This window comes from Cyprinus carpio, chromosome A14 (genome assembly GCF_018340385.1).
Source record: "Cyprinus carpio isolate SPL01 chromosome A14, ASM1834038v1, whole genome shotgun sequence".
Lineage (NCBI taxonomy): Eukaryota > Metazoa > Chordata > Actinopteri > Cypriniformes > Cyprinidae > Cyprinus > Cyprinus carpio.
In genome coordinates this window covers 11,230,784-11,252,413 of record NC_056585.1, presented here as the reverse complement: position 1 = coordinate 11,252,413, position 21,630 = coordinate 11,230,784, and the positions used below count along the sequence as shown (strand labels likewise).

General features: G+C 34.6%; 2 protein-coding genes across 3 annotated transcripts in view; one reads left to right on the top strand and one right to left on the bottom strand.

The window, feature by feature from the left end:
• LOC122133921 (SH2 domain-containing protein 4A-like) overlaps positions 1-21,630 on the top strand; it is a 956,524-nt gene that overhangs the window by 766,615 nt on the left and 168,279 nt on the right. The gene's annotated exons all lie outside the window — the stretch shown is intronic.
• The window catches only part of LOC109074019 (short transient receptor potential channel 3-like), a 34,678-nt gene continuing 13,761 nt past the window's right edge, over positions 714-21,630 (bottom strand). The window contains exons 4-12 of one of the 2 annotated variants that reach the window (XM_042770684.1): positions 17,338-17,501; positions 16,439-16,656; positions 13,336-13,569; positions 11,410-11,674; positions 6,941-7,136; positions 5,056-5,265; positions 1,881-1,964; positions 1,692-1,767; positions 714-1,261 (exon numbers count right to left, since the gene is read on the bottom strand). In XM_042770684.1, coding sequence (XP_042626618.1) covers positions 1,104-1,261; positions 1,692-1,767; positions 1,881-1,964; positions 5,056-5,265; positions 6,941-7,136; positions 11,410-11,674; positions 13,336-13,569; positions 16,439-16,656; positions 17,338-17,501 — 1,605 coding nt within the window. In that variant the 3' untranslated portion in view covers positions 714-1,103. The remainder of the gene's footprint in view (positions 1,262-1,691; positions 1,768-1,880; positions 1,965-5,055; positions 5,266-6,940; positions 7,137-11,409; positions 11,675-13,335; positions 13,570-16,438; positions 16,657-17,337; positions 17,502-21,630) is intronic. The other variant, XM_042770683.1, reaches the window with a different exon arrangement.

Here is a 21,630-nt window from a genome sequence, read left to right as displayed (position 1 = left end):
TATTTGTTATAAGTGAATGGAACAGGCTACAGATTTCTGTAATAGTACCAATAAACTGAATGCATTTTAAGTACAGTAAAGTTATTCAGTTTCATCAATAATAATCAACCGACCGAGTGACCGACCAATCAACAATCATTTGTTCCAGACTATATTTTGACTAACTGAATATTGCTTATTCATACTTTTTTAACTGAATAAATGTAAGTGTTTTCAGAATTAACATATTTATGCTGATCCATCTAAATAAATGCATTTTTAAAAAGCATGAGTATTTAAATATTAAAAGTTATATATTAAATAGATGCAAATCGTTAATAATAAATTATGAAAAAAAAAAACAGGGATATTAAGTTAAAAAAAAATTGAAACTAAACTGAAAACCATTAAAAAATAAATAAATAAATACATTTTTGTTACTTGAAATAAAATAAACATTGAATGAAACGCTGGGGGGCTTTTTATTTCAGCTAGTTGGCAATGGTAATTTTCTAATTTTAATTCAGATTTTTTTATATAAAAACAACTAAACTGAAATAAAATGAAATAAAAATTAATAAAAAAACTATATAGACTTATAAATAGTAATATATGAAGTATTAAAAATGACAAAAAACACAACAAAATGTGCAAAAAAAACATTAAGTTTATTAGTTTATTTTATAAATTATGAATAAAAAATGATTCAGTATATTATGAAAACTACAAATAGTGAAAACTATAATAGTATTTGTATATAGTATTAGTACACATTAAGTTTATTAGTTTATTTTAACTATGTGTAATCAAAATGGATCGAAATTATATGTGCAATTCAAATACTGAAATCTTAAAGCTAGACCTACATTTTTGAGTGCATGGAGCTGTCAGTCAAAATCTCTTTATCATTAAAGGGTGGAGCCAATGTCACACTCAAATGAAATACACAGCCAGAAAAAAAAAAAAAAAAAAAAAAAAACGCCCAACAGAGTGACTGCACATTTTAACTTCTAGTTACCAGTAACTTAAAAGTAATTTATGCCCTCATCTGCCATTGTTCAGACAAAAACTGAGAACAATGGCAAATGTTCTCCATATTAAAGTGGAAATGTAATAGAATGACTTCACCCTTCATTGGCTCGGTGCGGATGGACAGGTCGCGGGTTGAGTTTGTCACTGAGTTGCTGTATGAGGAGTGAGAGCTCTTCTGTGGCCTGAGATTTCTCCTCTAGCAGTTCATATCGCAGACTGGAAATATCCTGCTTGATCTCCTTCAGCTCACCTACAGATCACACCCACAAATATATATAAAAATATGAACACTGTCAAGAACATTTTTTTGAGGGGGGGCATAATTGTCATGTAAATATAAAAAGGTCCTTAATAGGCTTCATATTCTGTAAGCAAAATATAATATTTTTTATCTTTATATTTATTTATTTATTTATTTATTTTTCTTTCAATTATGAGGTGCAACATGAAATGGACATGTCTTTGTGAGATTCAATCGTACATAAACTTTGAGAATTATTATAATATCCTAATCATATTAGCTTTATCACAGAATCATTATTTTTTTAATATCCAATTGGTTGGTTTTTTTTCTCTTTTTTTCTTTTTTGTAATATCCAATTGGTTGGTTTTTTGGCAAATGTTCCCATTTGTTTTTAGCAGTTATATAAACAAGAATCTCATTGTAAATCACACTTCACCTTCATTCACTTCATCATTTTCTTTGTCCACTTGTGCTTTCAGTACATAGCGTTTGATGAGACGCTTCATAATTTGCTGTGTGAGGGAATCAGACAAAGTGAACATCAGAGAAACCGATAAGGAGGAAATCTGCAGTGATGATTCATCACATGAGCGAAAGAGAGAGAGACATATGATGGCGGTCTTGCCTGATAACGTGTGGGTTGATTTAGGATGCTGTTGAAGCTGTGAGAGTCCAGCATCCTCAGGCTCGACTGGGTGAAGAGGTTCAGCTGTAAACATTCAGAAATCTTGATTATTGGTAATGGTAAAGAGTGATGATGTCACAGGGGTTTCAGCAGTTGAGATCAAAACCAGTGAAATTACACAATTCTTGATTTCAGTTTTAATACCACAATAAGAACCAATATGCTATTGAATACTTATTAAATACTAATTATTACTTCATTTTTATGTATTTTGTTTATGTAATATTTTTAATATTAACATTAATTTATAATATTATTTTTAAACATATCTATCCACCCATTCTCTAGTAATATTAAATATTTAAATTTAAATTTAATATAAATTAAAGAAGCAAATATATGTAGTCTTATTTTTCCAACTAAGTAATAATTCAAATAAAGTTAACAATTAATAATAAAATAATAAACAAAAATTACGAAAAACAGTTGAATAAAGGCACTAATGACGTAAACAGTGCTTGCTTCACATGTATCTAACTGCAGTTTTAAGTGTGTAAGTACACATTCAGAAATGGATAAAATTTCAGAAACAATTAAATGTAAAATAAAATTATCTATAACTTTTGGCCACCAGAGGGCGTAACAAACCACTGAAATCACTGAAGACTTTTTCAGCATTGTTGTTAGTGTTAACTAAAACCATGACAAATTGTTTTCAGTAATTGAAATAAAAATGAAATAAAATAATCTAAAAACTAAAACTAAAACAGAAATATAAAGAAAGGAAAATTGATTTTAATTTAAGCTTAATTTCTAAAAACTAAAACTAAAACAGAAATATAAAGAAATATTTAAATGCTATACAGAATATTATAGTATTCTACAATAAAGCTATAAAGGAATATTAAAAAAACAACAACAATGAACAAAAATGTCAAAAGCATATAATGAAATTACTAAAACTAAATTAAACTGAAAAAAGTACACACACACACACACACACACACACACACACACACACACACACACACACACACACCAAACACACACACACACACACCAAACACACACACCAAACACATATATATAATATCACTATATGAAAAACAGTGAAAAAATATATACTATATACTATAATAGTACATACTGTAAATACTAAAAAAAAAAAAATGCACTGATAATTCTCTGCTAGTAAATTATCCAGTTAACACACATTTCCGTTAACAATAAAACAACGCAATGAAGTTCAAAATTCAAAATACATGTTAAGCACCTGTAAAAAAAAATCTATATAAAGAAATTAATATGAAAATTCCTTCATATTAATACAGTACCTTGTGTAAACTAAAGTGCAGTTCAACAGTTCTTACTGTAAAGACAGGCTCAAACAACAGCCTGTGGAAGTTGGAAAAACACAAACTACAATCTGTTGTGATTATAAGTGAACTCATAACAGCTTCAGTGTCTCTGTGCATGAGTGAATGTTCCCTGATGCTCACGTGATGACTCAACATCTTAAAACAGCAGCCATGCAGGCAACCACCAGATGAGCCCCTCTCTTCTGTGTCTTGTAGATGGGGCTCTATCTCTACACATATTTTTGTCAGTTTTTCAATTACGCAGCCCACGGGAGACGCTGGCCTGATCAGAGTGAATTAGACTGAGGCCTCTGCCACAGATGAATCACAATAATGCAGTTACTCTCGTGCTTTTGTGGACATGTGCTCCCGCTCACACAGGAGATGAAGTGACATTTACCCCGAGAAAGCAATGATCATCTCTCACCTCTTCATCAGAGTTCGCTCCCCTCTATTCCACACTCAAACAGCATTGATTCTCTCTGCAGGCTAAATAAGGACTTTTTTTGTGGAAACACTAAAAAGCGGTTTGTCTTGGGAAATGTCGATAAGTAAATGACATAGGGAGGTATTATATGGTCTTTATTGGACAGATAGATAAAGGGCTTACTTTTACTGGAAAAAAGAACAGTCTTTCTGATAATGGAGGCAGAAAATTAATGGTGTTGAGTGAATTATCACACCGAGAGCAGGGCGGATGCAAAAACAGGAACTTAATGCCTATAAAATTTTAATACAAATTTCAGAAATATGTAACACAAATATCAAAGATATCAAACATCATTAAAACGCTCTCTCTCTCTTTCTCTCTCTCTCTCACACACACACACTCACTCTCTCTCTCTCTCACACACACACATGCACACTGAGGCTCTGGAATGAATTGAAAATGTCTTTTAAATAAAAATCAAACCATGAATTTGAATTGCAATAGCAATTCAAGAATGCAGAATTATAATTAAAATTTTAAAAAGTGGAATTAAAACAGAATAAAAATGAAGTTTATTATATAATTCATACATATAAATCATAGAAGTCGATTTGTCAGTAATTTCATTTTTCAGTTTGACACCTTAAATACAAAATATGTTATTATACACAACTTATAGGCTATTTCCAAAATCATTAGTTCATATTGATAATCATATTTAAAATGGCAGCTATAAAAAAGAAAGAATTTTTAGACAAACATTTTGTATTTTTAAATGTATCATTGTATATTATATAATGTGTTTGTAATTAGACTCATAAATTAATTGTATACATATCAACTATTTGAGGATTAAAATGTAAAAACTATAAGAAATTCTATAATTGTATTAAGAAAATGTTTTATAAATCCATTTTAAAAAAAATCTGCCAAATAGGGATTGACTGGGATTAAATACACACACACACATTTAACACACACACACACACACACACACACACACACACACACACACACACACACACACACACACATACACACCAACACACACACACACATATATATATATATATATATATATAGAGATAGAGATTAGAGAGAGAGAGAGAGAGAGAGAGAGAGAGAGAGAGAGAGAGAGAGAGAGAGAGAGAGAGAGAGAGCTTAGTACTTGTATATTGCTCTGTTGTGTTGAATTTACATTGAATTCCAAATCAAAACATTCCACTTTTTGTCACTCCATTTAAATTCCAATTCAACTTTCTGTGTATTTTGGCCAATTCAATTAAAGTTCACATTCATAAACTAAAAAAATGCCTTAAATTCAGTATTTTGTGCAACCCTGACACAAATCAGTACATACAAACAATAAACAACAGCAGACACATACCATGGACTTCGAGTTGTCCATGCCCAGCTCCACGTCTTTTTTCAGGCGGTGCCGGCGACACCGGAGCAGGTTGATCAGTCTCTTGATACACAGATAGAAGGACTTCGGACTGGGGATGATGCTGAATGGAGGCGGGAGAGTCTTGCCATTGTCAAAATACGAGAGCCAAAGTTTAGACCGAGCGAACTTCCATTCCACATCTGCATCATCCTGCGAGAAACAGACTGTTAGATCCTGTATAGAGCTATTAGAAATCATCATACCATAAGAGGCTGAGGCTTTGATATGACTAGGAATAAGGGTTAACCCTTATGTTGTGTTATGGTAATTTTGACCCAAAGACAATATTCTTTTTTCAGAAATTGCTATTTAATGTTATCACATTGGACCAAAAAACGTATCAATTTTGTTCTGGGATTTTTCTCCACCTTGTTACACTTGTGGTGTTCCCGGTCAAAAATGACTGGCCTATAAATAAGTTTGATAATATAGCATAATGAGTAATTTTAAAATTCCAGTCATTTTTGACTGGGAAAACTGAATTTAGTAAAAGATTTTCAGCACAGCATGGCAAGGGTTAAGCTGAGGTTTAGTGTTGTATAAGAATTATATTTTCGGTCAGCGATAGATGCTAAATGCCTCCTCTCCAGAAATGTGAAGTATGGGCCATTTGCACAAGAATAATTGCTCAGCGAGAGTCGAAACCCCGTCTGTGGTCCTCAAAGGCTCTAAGAGTCCTTCTGAATGATTACAGTCATTTTAACAGCAGCATTAAAAGCTTCAGACATCATTTTCTCCCAGGGGACTATTGGAAACACAGAGGACAAGTCTGATCTGATTCTGGACCTATTTTTGCAAAAGAACACTTTAAAGGAATAGTTTACCCAAATTTCAAAGATGTAGATGAGTACAAAATATGAGTACATTATCTATATTAACTCTTCCTCCAGAGAAAATGTCCATCCCCTGTTGTCTCTCACATCAAAATCCACTGACATATTCGATTAGAAATTAAGCTCTAAGCGCAAGTTTTGTTGGAAAGACTCTAATGACAAGTCATTCATTCATATTAATAGGTCTGGCCAATCACTGCTTGACACCTGGAGCATATAAACACTGAATTCTTTCATTTTTTGCAGTCTACGACGCTGACCATCCGTAGGGGTAGGTTCCGCCCCTGCCTTCATCTTCAGGCAGGATCCACCGAATCTGCATCCCCATGATTAGGACTAAGGACGGGGTCTACACCAAATAACTCTTCTATAAAACTATACTGAATCGTTGTAACTCACTACCGTCTGTTAATACTTTACGGAATACCATGCAGATGTTCATCTTCTTTCATCAGTCATCAGTCTTTCTAAATAGAACTGTTTTGGACAGTTTTTGTTTTTTTATTTGTTTTCACATTATACAGACTAGAAAAACACAAATAACTAACCCCCCTTCCCCAAACACCAGACCTAAAGACAATATATATAATCAAACATCCATAAAGAAAACATAAAAAGCATTAAGTAAAGATATATAATACAAGTTTGCTTTCTTTTACATTGCCATGTTGTGTGCTTCCATTTCTTTAACAAAAGTTAAAAAAGGCTGCCAGGTATTATAAAATGTTCCAATAGACCCTCTGATTGTGTGTCTGATTGTGTGAGAAGATGATTGACAAGCCATTTTACAGGGACAGGATGTGTGCGATAGAGTGGACTGTTAAACACGCAGTTTTATGATTATGATAGTATGTCCCAAAGCTTGCCTACTCTTCTACTACACACTCAAAAGTGGGTACTTTTTCTTCACCAAAAGAGTACATACTTTAAGGGCATAGTATAAGTAGGCAAACTGGGACGCAGCATAGATACTGCATTGGAAAATCACTCACCTCTATTTCCTGGTATGAGCTGTTTATCATGGCAATAAGCATGTTGAGCAGAACCACCACCATGGTAACATTATAGATCCCAAACAGCACGTAGCCAATGTTTTCGATAAATTTATGATCATATTTCAACACCACAGAAGACACCTCAGACAGCCCGAATATGGACCAAAAGAGAGTTTTAAAGCTTTCCTCAACCCTGTGAAGACAGACAAAAGGGAATAGAGTCTTTAAGGCCAATGTGAAATGTCCGTAACCCATTTTACATTTTTGTTTTAGTTATTGTCTTATGTATGTCCTTTGTCGATATATATATATATATATGTGTGTGTGTGTGTGTGTGTGTGTGTGTGTGTCTGTGTGTGCAAATTAAATATTTCTATTTTATTTTAGGGTTATAATAAAACCCATTATAACAAATAATAATTTTTTGTGCTGTTTTCTGAGCACAAAACCCATTGAAAATGAAGCTGATTACTGTATGAAATGGAAGGATGCCAGATGGAAGAGTGATATATTTATTTGGTTTATATTTATTTCCTACAAATACAAAAGCAACAGTTATTTGTATTCCTGTTGGGTTTTAATATTCTTCTATTATTTGGTATTGTGGCCATCCTCTTCATCTGTTCTTCATTATTTTGCGAGCCTTCTTGCTGTTGGCTGAGTAGAAGTCAATGTTAATTTCATTGCTCTAATTAAGAAATGTAACAGGTTGGATTCGAGAACATTTAATTATGTGAAAAGAACATTAGACTGTGGAAAAAGCTGCTGCGCACTGAAATAGACACTGAATGATATTAATTTAATCTGTCAAATGCTAGTAAAGGTCATGTAGCCTACACTCATGAACCTTTTATGCGTAAGCTTTACCTGATTGAATTATGTTTTTATACTTCATGTTTAGTTGCCTTTCTTTTGCCTGTAGGATCCCATGAAAAGTAATATTAGTTCAATAACTTACTGTTCTGCCAGTTTTTACCTTTGATATTATACCAGTGATTAAGAATTAAAGTTATTTATTGACTCTGAGGTATGCGGATGACTTTTTGTCGGTGTTGTTGTCATGGTGAATCATGGTGAGTTGATTGAAATAACTAAATTCTGCCATTCTGAACCCCAAAGAGTTTCCCATCTCAGGGTAAGTTAACTCAGAGCTCAAGTTTCAACTCAAGAGTTGGTTGAACCTTCTTATTGAAAGAGGCCCCTAAAATGTCTGAGTGTGTCAGATAAGAGACATACAAAATGTGCAGAGTGGTGTGTCCCCAGGACCAGGATTGAAATACACTGCTCTAGACAATCAGATGAAAGGAGAATGACTGCAATGAAAGTCTTCTTTACATCTTTGGAGATCAGCTGTTAAAATGAACATCTTCCACTCACACGGACGTAAGAATGATAGGATTGAGTAAACAACTCCAGACTTGTATCTCAGGAGTCTACTGTGAGCATATACAGTATACACACACACACACACACACACACACACACACACACACACACACACACACACACACACACACACACACACACACACACACACACACACACACATTGACTTGTAGGACTTGTTTCATAACCTCTGACTTGCTATGAAACAAACCTTATCATGTTGGAGGTACTCTAGTGTGAAATGAGCTCCGGCACTTGACAGCCTCACATTTGATGCTGGGACACCAAGAGTTCATTTCACAGGACTGACACTTCCACTACAGTATCTCTGCCTGACAGACAACAGAGCCCTACTTTGAGTTGAGCAGTTGCATGTGGTATATTTATGACCATCTTGCACATGTACAGTCATGGCCAAAAGTTTTGGCAGTAAAATAAATTTTGTGTTTTGCAAAGTTTGTTGCTTAAGCTGTTGCGGTGTTCATTCACATTGCTTCTAGATTATTGTGTAGAGTGATCAGATGCATTTTAAATAACGGATAAAAGCTTTATTTTTCATTGAAAATCGATTGTTCATGTCTCGTGCCAACAGTAAAGCATTCTGAGACCATCCATGTGTGGGGTTGCTTTTCAACCAAGGGAGTGGGCTCTCTCATAATTCTGCCCAAAAACACTGACATGAATAAATAATGGTATCAATACGTCCTGCAAGAGCAACTTCTTCCAATGATCCATGAGCAATCTAATGAAGATATCCGTGCATTTTTCAGCATGATGGAGCACCATGTCACAAAGCGAGAGTGATAAAGAAGTGGCTTGAAGATCATTACACTGAAATTTTCATTTCAACTTCCTGGATCTCAATGCCACAGGTCAGTCCTCAAAAGGCGACTGGACAAGCAGAAGTCCACAATTTGTGATCAGCTCTGAGAACTAATAAGGCAAGAATGGACTTTAACTGCTGGAAATGTAGGTTCATGCCAAATCTTAAAAACAATCTTTTAGGCAGCAGTTAGAGCAGTGTGGAGGATCCTATGTTGGTTAATAATGAGATCAAGATCATCAAGATCATTCATGAGCATCATCATTTAATAAGTAGAGACTGGGATGTTTAGAGATAACCATATCGAATAACTCAGACTAGACTTGGAAAACCTTGTCCCAAAATTTGTCAATTAATTGACACTCATGAAACATGTGCATATAGGTCCCCACATATTAAAATTACAGAATGTACAAAAAGGGGTAGGCAGGCATTTCATTTTACGTAACATAGGAGTAGCAAATGTGTCACGATCACACTGGAGTGTCCATGAGCTCCACCAGAGGGCACTCCATCCCTGACTTTTATCATTCACCCAGGACTTCATTTCCCACAATCCTTTGCCCAGGACTCATCACTCTCATTACCAGTTCACAACTGCCTCATATTAGTAAGACTATAAGAATAGCACACACACACGGTCTCTTTTCACTGGTGATTGAATATTGTTTAGCTCTTCCATGTTTCTTAGTTTCTGAGTTAGTTTCCCTGTTTCCTCGCCTTTGTGTTTTGTTCCCTGGACTGTCTCCTTATTTATTATTATTTGCTGCCTGCCCTGACCTTCACCTGAGTTGTGGATTACTCTTTTGTCTTTGCCCTAGATGTATTTGCTGGTGTTTGACCCTGCCTGTTCTGACTATGCTCTTTGGAATAAAGCCTGCACGTGGATCCCAACTTTGTTGTCACGCCTCCCTCCGTTATAATAAGCCTTATGGATAAGTTTGCAGTGTATTAATTGATGGGCAGTATTTTTGGACATTATCGGAACAAAATTATTATTATTATTTTTTTTTTGTAAAATTAATTGCTATAAAGTATATAGAAATGTGTTAAGTTGGTCAGGATGGTCATTGCAACAGCGGACTTGTCATTTTCGGAGGTTTACTAGTTAGTTTATCTTGATTGTTTTTTATTGTTGTTTTATCAATAATAATTTTTGTTATTATTTTTTTTAGTATAAAAAATTAAAAAAGAAAATTAAAAAATAATCAAATATAAATAAATATATATATATATATATATATATATATATATATATATATATATATATATATATATATATATATATACACACACACAGTGTGTGTAGGTATTATTTTTTTGGCTTTGACTGCTCAAACACCTGCCTTTTTTCAAAATTAATCAAAAAATGCATATGAATTATAATTAAAATGAAATTGTGTACAAAACAGTAATGAAACTCTCAAAAGTCAGAAAATTCCTGTTTATTTTTACATATCTGTCAGTCTGAGGTGTGGCCATAATGTGTTGCGTGTGTTTTGTTTGACTGAATGATATTCCACAAACTTAGGCTCTCGAGCCGTATATGGTTCTTTCAGTGAGTGCCTATGGTTCAAAACAAGGAAAAAATAACCTTTTTTCATTAATAATCAAAGCTAGTGTGTTGATTTAATTAAAAATCCATATATTATAGCCAATATTTTAGATTTTTACATAATTCATCAATGCCTGTTGGTCATGTATAATACACCAACCAATCATGATCTGCCACAAGAAGTTCAAAATTAATTGGACAATGTGAAGTGGAGCAGTAATTTTCCGTTCTTATTCATTAATTGGTTGAAAATTGGACAGATGAACTTTGAGGAGCAATCTGGATCTGCGGTTTGTGTCTTTTTATAAATCAAACTGCATAGCTGAGAAAATGGATGCTAACTGACTACAAAGCACTGCACAAAACCTTGCAGCACCAAAAGTATCATTAATGGTAAGTAGTGTTCAATTAACTTGTATTCAACAGTAATTCAATAGTAAATATCGATATACCTTCTACTATTTCATGAAACTCTTGAAACTGTTAATAAAGCCCAAGTGCCACCTACAGGGCAAAACTTTTGATTGGTAGTGTATATATATCCCCCATTTTACATTTGAGCCCCTGCCCCTGAGGAACTTTCTGCACGTCCCTTGGTAGACTCAACTTGTGCATTTGAAAATATGTATTTATGCATGTCCCTGATTATACATATTTTTATATTTTCCTCAATATAAGTTGCAGTGCGTGCATGTCACTCACGTGGTGAAGGCAGGGTTAACCTTTGCCCCCAGGTAGTAGGAGTAGAGGATGAACATGCCAATCATGAACGCGAGGAAGACCATGATGAAGAGGACCATGAACTTGAAGATGTCCTTCACTGTTCGTCCCAGTGAGATCTGCAGCGGGCCGAAGCTCTCGTTGGCCGGCAGGATGTAGGCGATGCGAGAGAAGCTCAGAACCACAGCGATGGCGTACAGACCCTCCGAGATCAGCTGAGGATCCGATGGAAGCCACTTATCTCTCGCTAAAAGAAAAGGAAATTACACATGTAGAAAGGAAGTATTAGGTAGCTAGCTGCCTCTGAATGACTTTATATTAGCTAAACTAGCGTTTATCCGCAGATGTCCAGTGTTATTTTAGTATCACTGATGTACCATTATCATTTTTGATAATATTTTGAATTAGATTTTATTTTTATAATTTCTGTTTTTACTGTAATTTTATTTACATTTTTAGTACTATTGTTGGGGTTTGTGTGTGTAGGTGTTTTTTTTTATAAATTTATTTATTTTTTTTAAGTAGGGGAGCACAGAGCATAAGGTAACGCGGGGTTAGTTGTAACACCCGTGGTTTGAATATTTCCACACATGCTAGCATAACAAAGTTCACAGTATTTATTAGTTACCATATCAACATTATATAGAAAAAAATGTGTGCCAAAATTCAAAAATATTTTGAAGATATAGATGAACATTTATTTTACCATAGTAAAATTAAAATTCTTGTTTAAGTAAATTTTTCATCTCAGTTTTTTTTTATTCATTTAAAATAAAACAAATCTGCTATTATTCTAATCTCCAATCTGTTATTTATCAGTTCAGATCGTTTTTTAATGCTTTAGCAGAAGACACTAACCAGTTTTAAATACCATTTGTGCAGATGGGGCACGTTGTAACACTGCGTTACAATGTGCTATTCTATGACATTAGCAATGTAATTTACATTATTTACTTAACAACGAGAAACAGGTGAATAAAGACTGACAGTCAATGTTTAATATTTTGAAATGATTATTTCAAGACATGTAAAGCATTATTGCTCTTTTATCTGGGTCGTCCCAAGCATTGGTTGCAATGTGTTCATTGTCAAACTCTAAAATCAGATTATTTTTAATTCTTAAAAAACGCAATTATTTTATTTGAAAAAAATAATAATAATAATAATAATTTGTTTTATTAACAAAATATTTTAGTTTGTCATTTATATTTTTTTCATTCGATCAGATAACATTTTAAGCTGTCTTATGGTCATGTTACAACGTGCCCCTCAGATGTTACAATGTACCCCACCTACGGGGCATGTTGTCACATTTCACTTCCATTTTTTGATGATAAATAAAGAAAAACATATACACTATAATTATGAAACAAAGCAACATATTTATACTACACAAGTGTAAAATTACTGTGAATAAAAAATATATATATTCTGAACCCCATGTGGTTGTACACAAACTGAGAAATCAAAAAGTGTTACTTTGTGCCCCGCTCTCCCCTATGTCTACATAGTTTTTTATAAATGTCTTTTATGTCTATTTATTAGTTTTATTAGTTTTAGTTTATTTTGGTTTAGTTATTTTACTGCATCACATTTAACTAAATTTAAATTTAAATTCTACCTAAGTTTTTAAATATTTGATTTCAGTTACCATTTGTTTTGTTTCAAGTGACAAAAATATTAAAAATTACTATGGTGTGCACACCAATCGGCAAATCCTTACATGTAATAAAAATCATTACATTTAACCATGTTTTAAATCATAAAATCATAAAACTACCAAAATTCATGTAAAATTTATATATATTCTGTTTATTTATTTATTGTTCAAAAGAAAAAAAATATATTTTAAAATCATGTCCTCTCAGATTCTCTTTGAAACAGAGCAGTGCTCAGATTCTCTCTCACCGTATGTGAAATATTTGATGTCCGGCGGCAGCGTGACCAGTGAGAGGTCTGGAGCATGGATCTTCTCATCCACATACTTCTGGGCTTTCATGGCCTGCAGGAAGGCGAAAAAACGGGCGGTGAATGCTGCAATGAAGATGGACAGCATCCCGAAATCCAGCACATTCCAGAGCTGCATGACATATTCCCTCGGACCCTCCGTCCAGAGCTCCTTACACTCCGACCACATCATTCCTGCAGAAAACAGAGGCGTTCTGATGGTCAACACAGCAGGAGCTTATACCAGTATTGTATGTATTGTGGTTGAAAACAGAAATAAGCTTATTTCTTATTTTTAAGAAATAATTCTACATAGGCATATTGATTAAATGAACTTTGCAATTTCAGTATGTAAATGTATAATTTATTTACTAAATACCTATACAATGTTACCTAAAAATGTTACAAATTCTATTCTATAGATAAAAAACTGAACTGTGTTTTCATATGAGATATATATAAGGACAAAAGAGCGAGACCCAGAGAATAAAATAAAAAAGGGAGCCTGAGGAGAACACAGTCTGATAGGAAAATTATGATGGGCCTCAGCGAATGCTGTTAAAATGGTGAGCTACATTTGAATTATATTTTTAATTTTAAGTTAGAAAGATGCCAAAGGAAATCCAAGTAATAAAAAAAATACTTGACTCAATTCAATCTCACACTGAAAGCATGCTGGGATGGAAAGGAAATTTTCATCTCCAAAACTACCAATAAAAGACTAAATGCTAAAGACTAAAAGCAGAAGCCATACGAATCAATGAGAACAGTAACAGGAGGTTGTGTTGAAGGGAGAAGGTCAGGGGTTCAGGTTCGGAAGAGTCATGCTGAGCACTCAACCATCACGACAATATACTGAACCTTCCCACACACAATCCCCCAATGTTACACTTGTATAAGCACTGTAATCACTTTCTGGATACACATTCTGAACATACAGTTTGAATTAACTTTCTGAACACACTGTATGAACAAACAATCTAAAAACACACTTTTAACAAACATTATGAAAACACGGTCAATGAATGCTCAAAAACATTCTATAAACAATTTTTTTGAACACATGATTGCACACTTGAAATAAACATTCCAAACACCCTATGAATGAACATTTTGGATGCACTGTGAACAAACATTCTAAAAACGCACTATGAATGAACATTCTGAAAACACAGTATGAGCAAACATGCTGAATGTACACACCCTTTATTATGTTACACATCACCTCATCAATTATAAACAGTGTTTAAATGAATAGACTTGTAAAAAAATTAAATAAATACAGGTTTTAAAAAAATGTGTACATCAAAAAATGTTTCTTAAGCTAAAAAAAAAAATATCCATAAGCTTAGTGGAAATCAAATGCAAAAAATAGTAATTATAAGCTTAGCGCACACCACATGACTCAAAGCTTAAAAAGTCACACTACTAATGGACTTCACGCATGGTCACTTCCAGAGTCAGAGCAGGTTTGATCGGTTAACACAAGCACAGTTAGGATGGCTTTTACACTGTGATATTTCAAAGGTTTTGTCACTGACTGAAAACCCATCAATCTGTCACTATCCAGATGGAAGCCAAGAAACACTTTTGGATTTTTGCACCATGCAAGCAAACACACAAAAAAGTCACATGGTGTCATGAATTATTAAGAGACATTGCAGCAATAGCACATCATATTTGGTGATGCTGACTCAATGTTCAATTCAATTTCAATCCTAGAAGATGAAAATAATACAAAAAACAAAAACAAAATAAAAACTATTAATCACCTCTTAAAATGAAAAATAACAGATGTAAACATCATATGGCATGCAACATGTATCATCATCATCTAATGCGTTTCCCCAGCATCTTGCCCTGGTTGAAACAGCGAAACATTTTCTTACACCAAATGTAATGAGGTGCACGCAGCGAGGGTGAAATCTCTGAACCACAAAAAGAATGGGAAAATGCTCTAAACCTAATAAAATCTGCGGTTCACCCTCTCAGTGATGCATTGCCTGCAAAAAGCCTTTCATTACTAGAGCATTTCTCAATGCGACGGTGATGAATGAACATGCCTTATTTTATTTTAAATGAATCAAGAAGAATATGCTGAACGGTGATTGTTTGCTTGTTTTGTGTGTTTTTTTTTTTCTTTTTTTTTCAAGTGAGTGCCTTGAAACGTCCTCAGAGATAAGCTACAAACTAGTTCAGATATCACTGTTTCCAAAAACAACTAACTAACTAAATAAACAAAGCATCACAAGTGCTTTCAACATTGATAATAAGATAATTTCTTGAGCAGCAAATCAGAATATTAGAATGATTTCTGAAAGAATCATGTGACACTGAAGACTGGAGTAATGATGCTGAAAATACAGCTTTGCATCACAGAAATAAATTACATTTTAAATTATATCCAAATAGAGAACAGTTACTTTAAATTGTAATATACTGCACAATTTTAGTAAACAGTTTTTTTTTGTACATTACACTGTGACAAAAATTAGTGGTATATACTGTATAGTAACGTTTAGCACACTACTGGCTGGGAACAGCATTTTGTTAATGGAAAAACTACTGTAATGCTACTGAAAACTGTTACAAACATCACTACTTTCAGAAAGTTACAACCCAGCACTGAAAAAATGGAAATTAATGTTTAAGAAATGAGTTTTTAAGAAAACACTTTCCAGTCAGTGCAGAGAACATTGGCTCTAATCCACTCAAACTCTCTATCGGTCTCATCAGGTCGAAACAATTGACAGGTTCATTGATCATTCTGCTTTGGTCCTGACGTGAGGAACTCTATTTCTGACAGTGCAGGGAAGAAACATTTTTAGTCTCTTGAATAAATGTCCCGCACTACTAACTCTGGCAATTTTATACATGAAAGAACAACCACAAATGAGATCTCTTCAATCTCTCAGTTTCTTCTCCTTGACAGTAATGAGATTACATTTTCATCAAATATCTATAGCAAATCTCTTTTGGTCTAAATGCTAGTTGTACAAAGGGATCATGTAGTACTGAGATCATATGAATTAAATAATACTGATTACAAATGTTAGTGCATTACCTGCTACCCAGATCATGATTAGTATTTCTGTCCAGGTGAATTGTGTGGTCTTGACTCTGAAGATCTGGAGCGGGTAGTCAGTGACGGTGACGTTGGGAAGGGTGGTGATGCCTTCAAACCGATCGGATGCATTGAACACCAGCAGACACAGGAAGATGATAAAGGAGGCCGCATGAGCAACAAACTTCATAAAAGGACTGCGTAGTATTTTACCAAGCAAAAAAAAAGAAAAAAAAAACATGGAAAGGGTCAAATATGTTGAATAACAAATATGTTGAATAACAAGCACAGACTCATTAGGGTTAGGGTTAATATGAAATATGTCTTTATATATGTCTTTATATTGCCTTGGCAAATATAGCTGAATATAAAGTATATATATATATATATATATATATATATATATATATATATTTTTTTTTTTTTTTTTTCTTTCTTCAGTTAATGTTCATTTTACTTCAAGTAACAAAAAATGTGAAAAATTTTACTGGACAGAAAAAAAGACTTTTTGTAATTTATAAATTGCAAATGTGTCACCGAATTACCAGGGTTATTATAGCTAACTAAAAACTAAAACCATTAAAAAAAAAAAAAAAGTCAAGGAAATAGTTCTCTTTTTCATTTGTAGTTTAACCTGATGTACTAAATAACTAACTTAAACTTATTAACTTCTGTTTTTCCAGTTAATGTTTATTTTATTTCAAGTGCCAAAATTTGTTTGTTAAACAGTTTTATTTTCAGTTAACTATAATGACCATCACAGCAACAAAAGTGACTTCACAAGGTTCACATATCTAAAGAAAATATTCCTAAAATAAACTATATTAATAAAAAAAAACAGGTGTGTCTAAACCGGTACTGTAGGACCCATGCATATTTTTTGATCATTTTTACTGCACCTACTGCACGGGGCAAACCAATACCCCACAGCTAGCAGAGGGAGTCCCAGCGCCACCACCAAAACCACCAGACACTTGACTGCTGTGGTTTGCTCCCGAAGACCAGACAGATTCTCATACCAGATCTTCAGCAACTGCTGCTGACAGTTTGGATGAGCCACAAACTGAAGAAACAGAGACAGATTCATGGTTTAATTCATTTGAGATCAGTGAGTATTTTGTTAGCACTTTACTTGAAGCCTGTATATATAATGAATATTTATTAATAATGTACATTGTAAGGTATTATATATTTATAATTAGAACTAAAGTTAAAATGCATTATACTATTTGTAGATTCCTTGTTACATCTGAAATTGGTTGTTTGTGTTTTGAGAAATTATACTTTTGTGGCAATGAATAGATAAGCATTATAATGTACTATCTGTGTTTACAATTATTCATGAGCTCAAACAATGCATTATAAGGTGCATTACAAGGCATGAGCAATGCATATAAAAAAATACACTTAAAATTAATTATTATATAAAAAGACTTCAAATAAAGGCTGTATTCATTATAATTCCATTCAGCAACGCCACATTAAATTGATCAAGTGACAATAAAGCCATATGATAAATATAATGTTACAAAAAAATATCCATTTTGAATAAATGCTTTTCTTTTGAATTGTCTTTTCACAAATGTATCCTGAAAAAAAATAAAAAAATAAAATAAAACATATAATAGTTTTCAACATTGATAATAATCAGAAATGTTTCTTGTGCAGCAAATCAGCATATTAAAATTATTTCTGAAGAATCATATGACACTGAAGACTGGAGTAATGATGCTGAAAATTAAGCTTTGCATCAGTGGAAAAAAATATATTTAAAAAATATCCAAATTGAAATCATTAATTTTTAATTGTAATAATATTATTTTTGATCAAATAAATGCAGCCTTGGTGAGCATAAGGGATTTTTCTCCTCTACACTCTCAGAAAAAAAAAAAAAAAACATACAAAACAAAAAAAAAAAAAGCTGTTACTGTGGCAGTACTTTTTCAAAAGTGGGCATTATGTACCTTTAAGGTAACAATTGTGGACCCTTTAAGTACGGTGTACCTTTTGAAATTGTTCAAACTACTTGAAAATCGCTGTTTAACACTTCAAATAATGTCTGGTATGTCCATAAACACAGGAATATGGCCTTGTTTAATAATATAACTTTGGGTGCGACAATGGCATCTTGCTAAGTTTGTTCAAGACGTCACCATGGCAACAAACCATGAGACATCCCAGCGCACATGTAACTATATATATATATATATATATATATATATAGGGTGCGATTTGTAGGGGGTGGGGGGATTTTCTCCCTTCTGGTCTATGCATCCCTGCCTCTACTGCATTTTTTATTAAAAATATTCTCCTGGTGATGCTACTCCATCAACCACAAACAGAGCAGATAAAATACCAAAAATAAGCTATTTCTTAGAACGTCAGCAAGTAAAATACTGCAACATGACAATACAAACAACAATAAAATCAGAAGTACAACTGTCAGCGCTCCCGCTTTCGTGATCCTGGTTCTCGTGCCTCAATCCATACAGGGCTTTTCAGAAAGTCAGCGTGCGAGTGACAGTATGAGACGAATACACAATGTTTTTGCTCAAAACTCACTCTACTGTGACCTAATGCAAATATTGCATATAATAAACTGACACCAAAGTGTATTAAGAAACAGAACGCAGAAGGGGGGTGGGGGAAGAAATTTCAAAACATCCCCCCTCTGGTTTGTTCACAAATATATATAAATAGTTAAATTCACTTATGATATGTCCTACTTTCTCCAAAAAAACCTTACAACAGTAACATTATTTGAAATAAAAATAATAAAAACTCTCCCCCATATTGTATTTCAACTAGTTGCCAAGGAATAATTTCTCACTAATTTCTCTAATTAGTTTAACTTGATGTACTTCAACTAATAAAAACTACAGACATTTAAAAAAAAAAAGAAAAACCTTACAAAAAAAGACATAAGAAACATTTTTACCTGTAAGAGGGTTAATAAGAAGTTTTTCAACCAAAGTTCACGAAAACCCTCTCCTTTCAATGCCAGTGTCAGAGAATCCAACACGTCTTTTTGTGGGCCACGTACACACAAATGCCACCTTCTGCGTGCCTGCCGTTCTCTATTAAGGTAGTAGGTTAATTAATTTGAGTCCTGAGAGAATAACAGGTGTTAATTTCACGGCTCTCCTATAAACCCCTAACTGCCATAAATTATGAGGCTCAGAAAAATTTACTTGAAAATACATCCACATAATTATATGAAAGAATGTGAACTCAGGATGAGAGAACAGCTATGAATAACAGACCACAATTATAGAGAGAGCGAGAGAGAGAGAGAGAGAGAGAGAGAGAAAGAGAGAGAAGTCCCTGCCGCTGTGGGATCTCTATAGAGAAAAAAAAATTAAATACGCTGATAAACTAGCTATTATTCACATCACAATAAAAGCCACAAATAGCGTTTGTAATAATTGTTTGTAATGAAGTGTCTGTCACTTAGTTGTTTTACTGTGAGCCCACCGCTGATGGAGAGCCGGAGCCCACCGTGACCAACGAGTCATCGCCAAATGGAGCAACACAGCTAAGGATCGCCATGGAGCCAGAGCTGTTGATGACATCAGTCAAGGTGTGTGAGCCGGCAACTACGCCCGCCACGATGGAAAATTCAGTGGCCAGTGAGAATGTGGAGAGGGGCTCCGCCCACTGCAACATGGCTGAGGGTGAGCTATCTATGGCCCTCAGTATAGGGACAGCGGAGGAGGATCTGATAGACTGGGAGGCTGACCTGCTCCCTCTCCTCCCTTCTTCCTCTGAGCCCTTTGTCACCCTTGTTGCCACGTCCAGCCCAGAGTGGGCTCCCGTTCCTGAGTTCAGCCCTGAAAACCGGGAAAGCTCACAAATGCTCGTCCTTCCACCTGCTCCTGCCTCCTCCTCTCCTGTCATCAGGCAGCCCCTCTGCTCGCCCTCAGCCCACTATCAGCACGGTGAGAGCTCCGAGGGACTGCCATCCTCCAGCATTGCCATGGCTGGAGTATCCCTTGACTCCGCCTCCAGCCCATTGACCCGTCGTCTACACTATTGCTCCTAGCTCCCTCCTCTCCATTGTGTCCTGCAGTCCACTAGCTCCATTGGGCTCCCTCGTCCCTCCGGCCACAGCTGTGCCCTCCTGCTTGGCTCCTCCTGCCCCAAGCCCCTCCTGTCTCCTCCCTGGCTCCTCCATCCTTCATCACCGCCCTAGACTCTGTCTGCACACCCTCCCTCCCCCCCCCAGTGGAATTGTAACGGAACGTGCATTCTGGGAGTGAGGGAGTAATGTCACACCCTTGGACTGTTTTATGTGTGTTTTCCTCCCCTTCCCGGAAGCGAATAGTGATAGTTGTCATGGAAACAGCCCCTTAGACTCTGCAAGCTAGGCTAGGGGGAGAGGACCAAGGTTCAAAAGTCATGGTTCGCTACTGCTTTATTAATATTTAATGTACATTCTTATAATGTTGACAGAAAATACTCTAAGATCAACATTCTTGGAACGTCCTTTTATTTGCACTCAAGAAACGTTTTTGTAAACTTTAAATAATGTTGTAATCACAAGAAGAAAAGTGGACATGTCAATGTTTTAGAAACATTTTTGAAGACATAAAAAAAATACTGTAATATATATGCACGAATAATCTTAGACAGTAGTTAGTTTATGAGGTTGTGCAGTTGAAAATTTTCTTCTGTCTAAATAAGGAGAGAAATTAAGTGACTGGACAAAAGTGATGTGCACCGCATGAGAGAAATGTTGAGAGAGAGAGAAGCTGTTCCTCATGACGTAAAGGGCTTCTCTGGGACATTTTGAGTCATGATTGCATTGTGAGTTAGTTAGCATTACCAGGCTGTTGAGAAAGCTCATGCGTGTAACCTGAGAGGGAAGACACCTCAGGAACCTTTTTAAGGGGTCCGTCACCTCTGTTTGGATTCACACCAAGTAACATTTACTCATCAGCAGAAAAAACCAAAACTCCAGCAGCTGCTCTCGACAAAACCAATGAATCTCATGCATAGCAGGAGACAGTGAATGATCTCAGACCATCTACCAAAATCAAAACCATGCTACACGACCTTGCTGTGACCTTATTCAGGAAACAGCAGCAGTAGCAGTTAAAACACATGAGCTGATACAATGTTTAAAGTAATAAGAGTGATTATATAAAATATAACATGAAATATAAATTCAATATTGATTATTTTATTTTTTT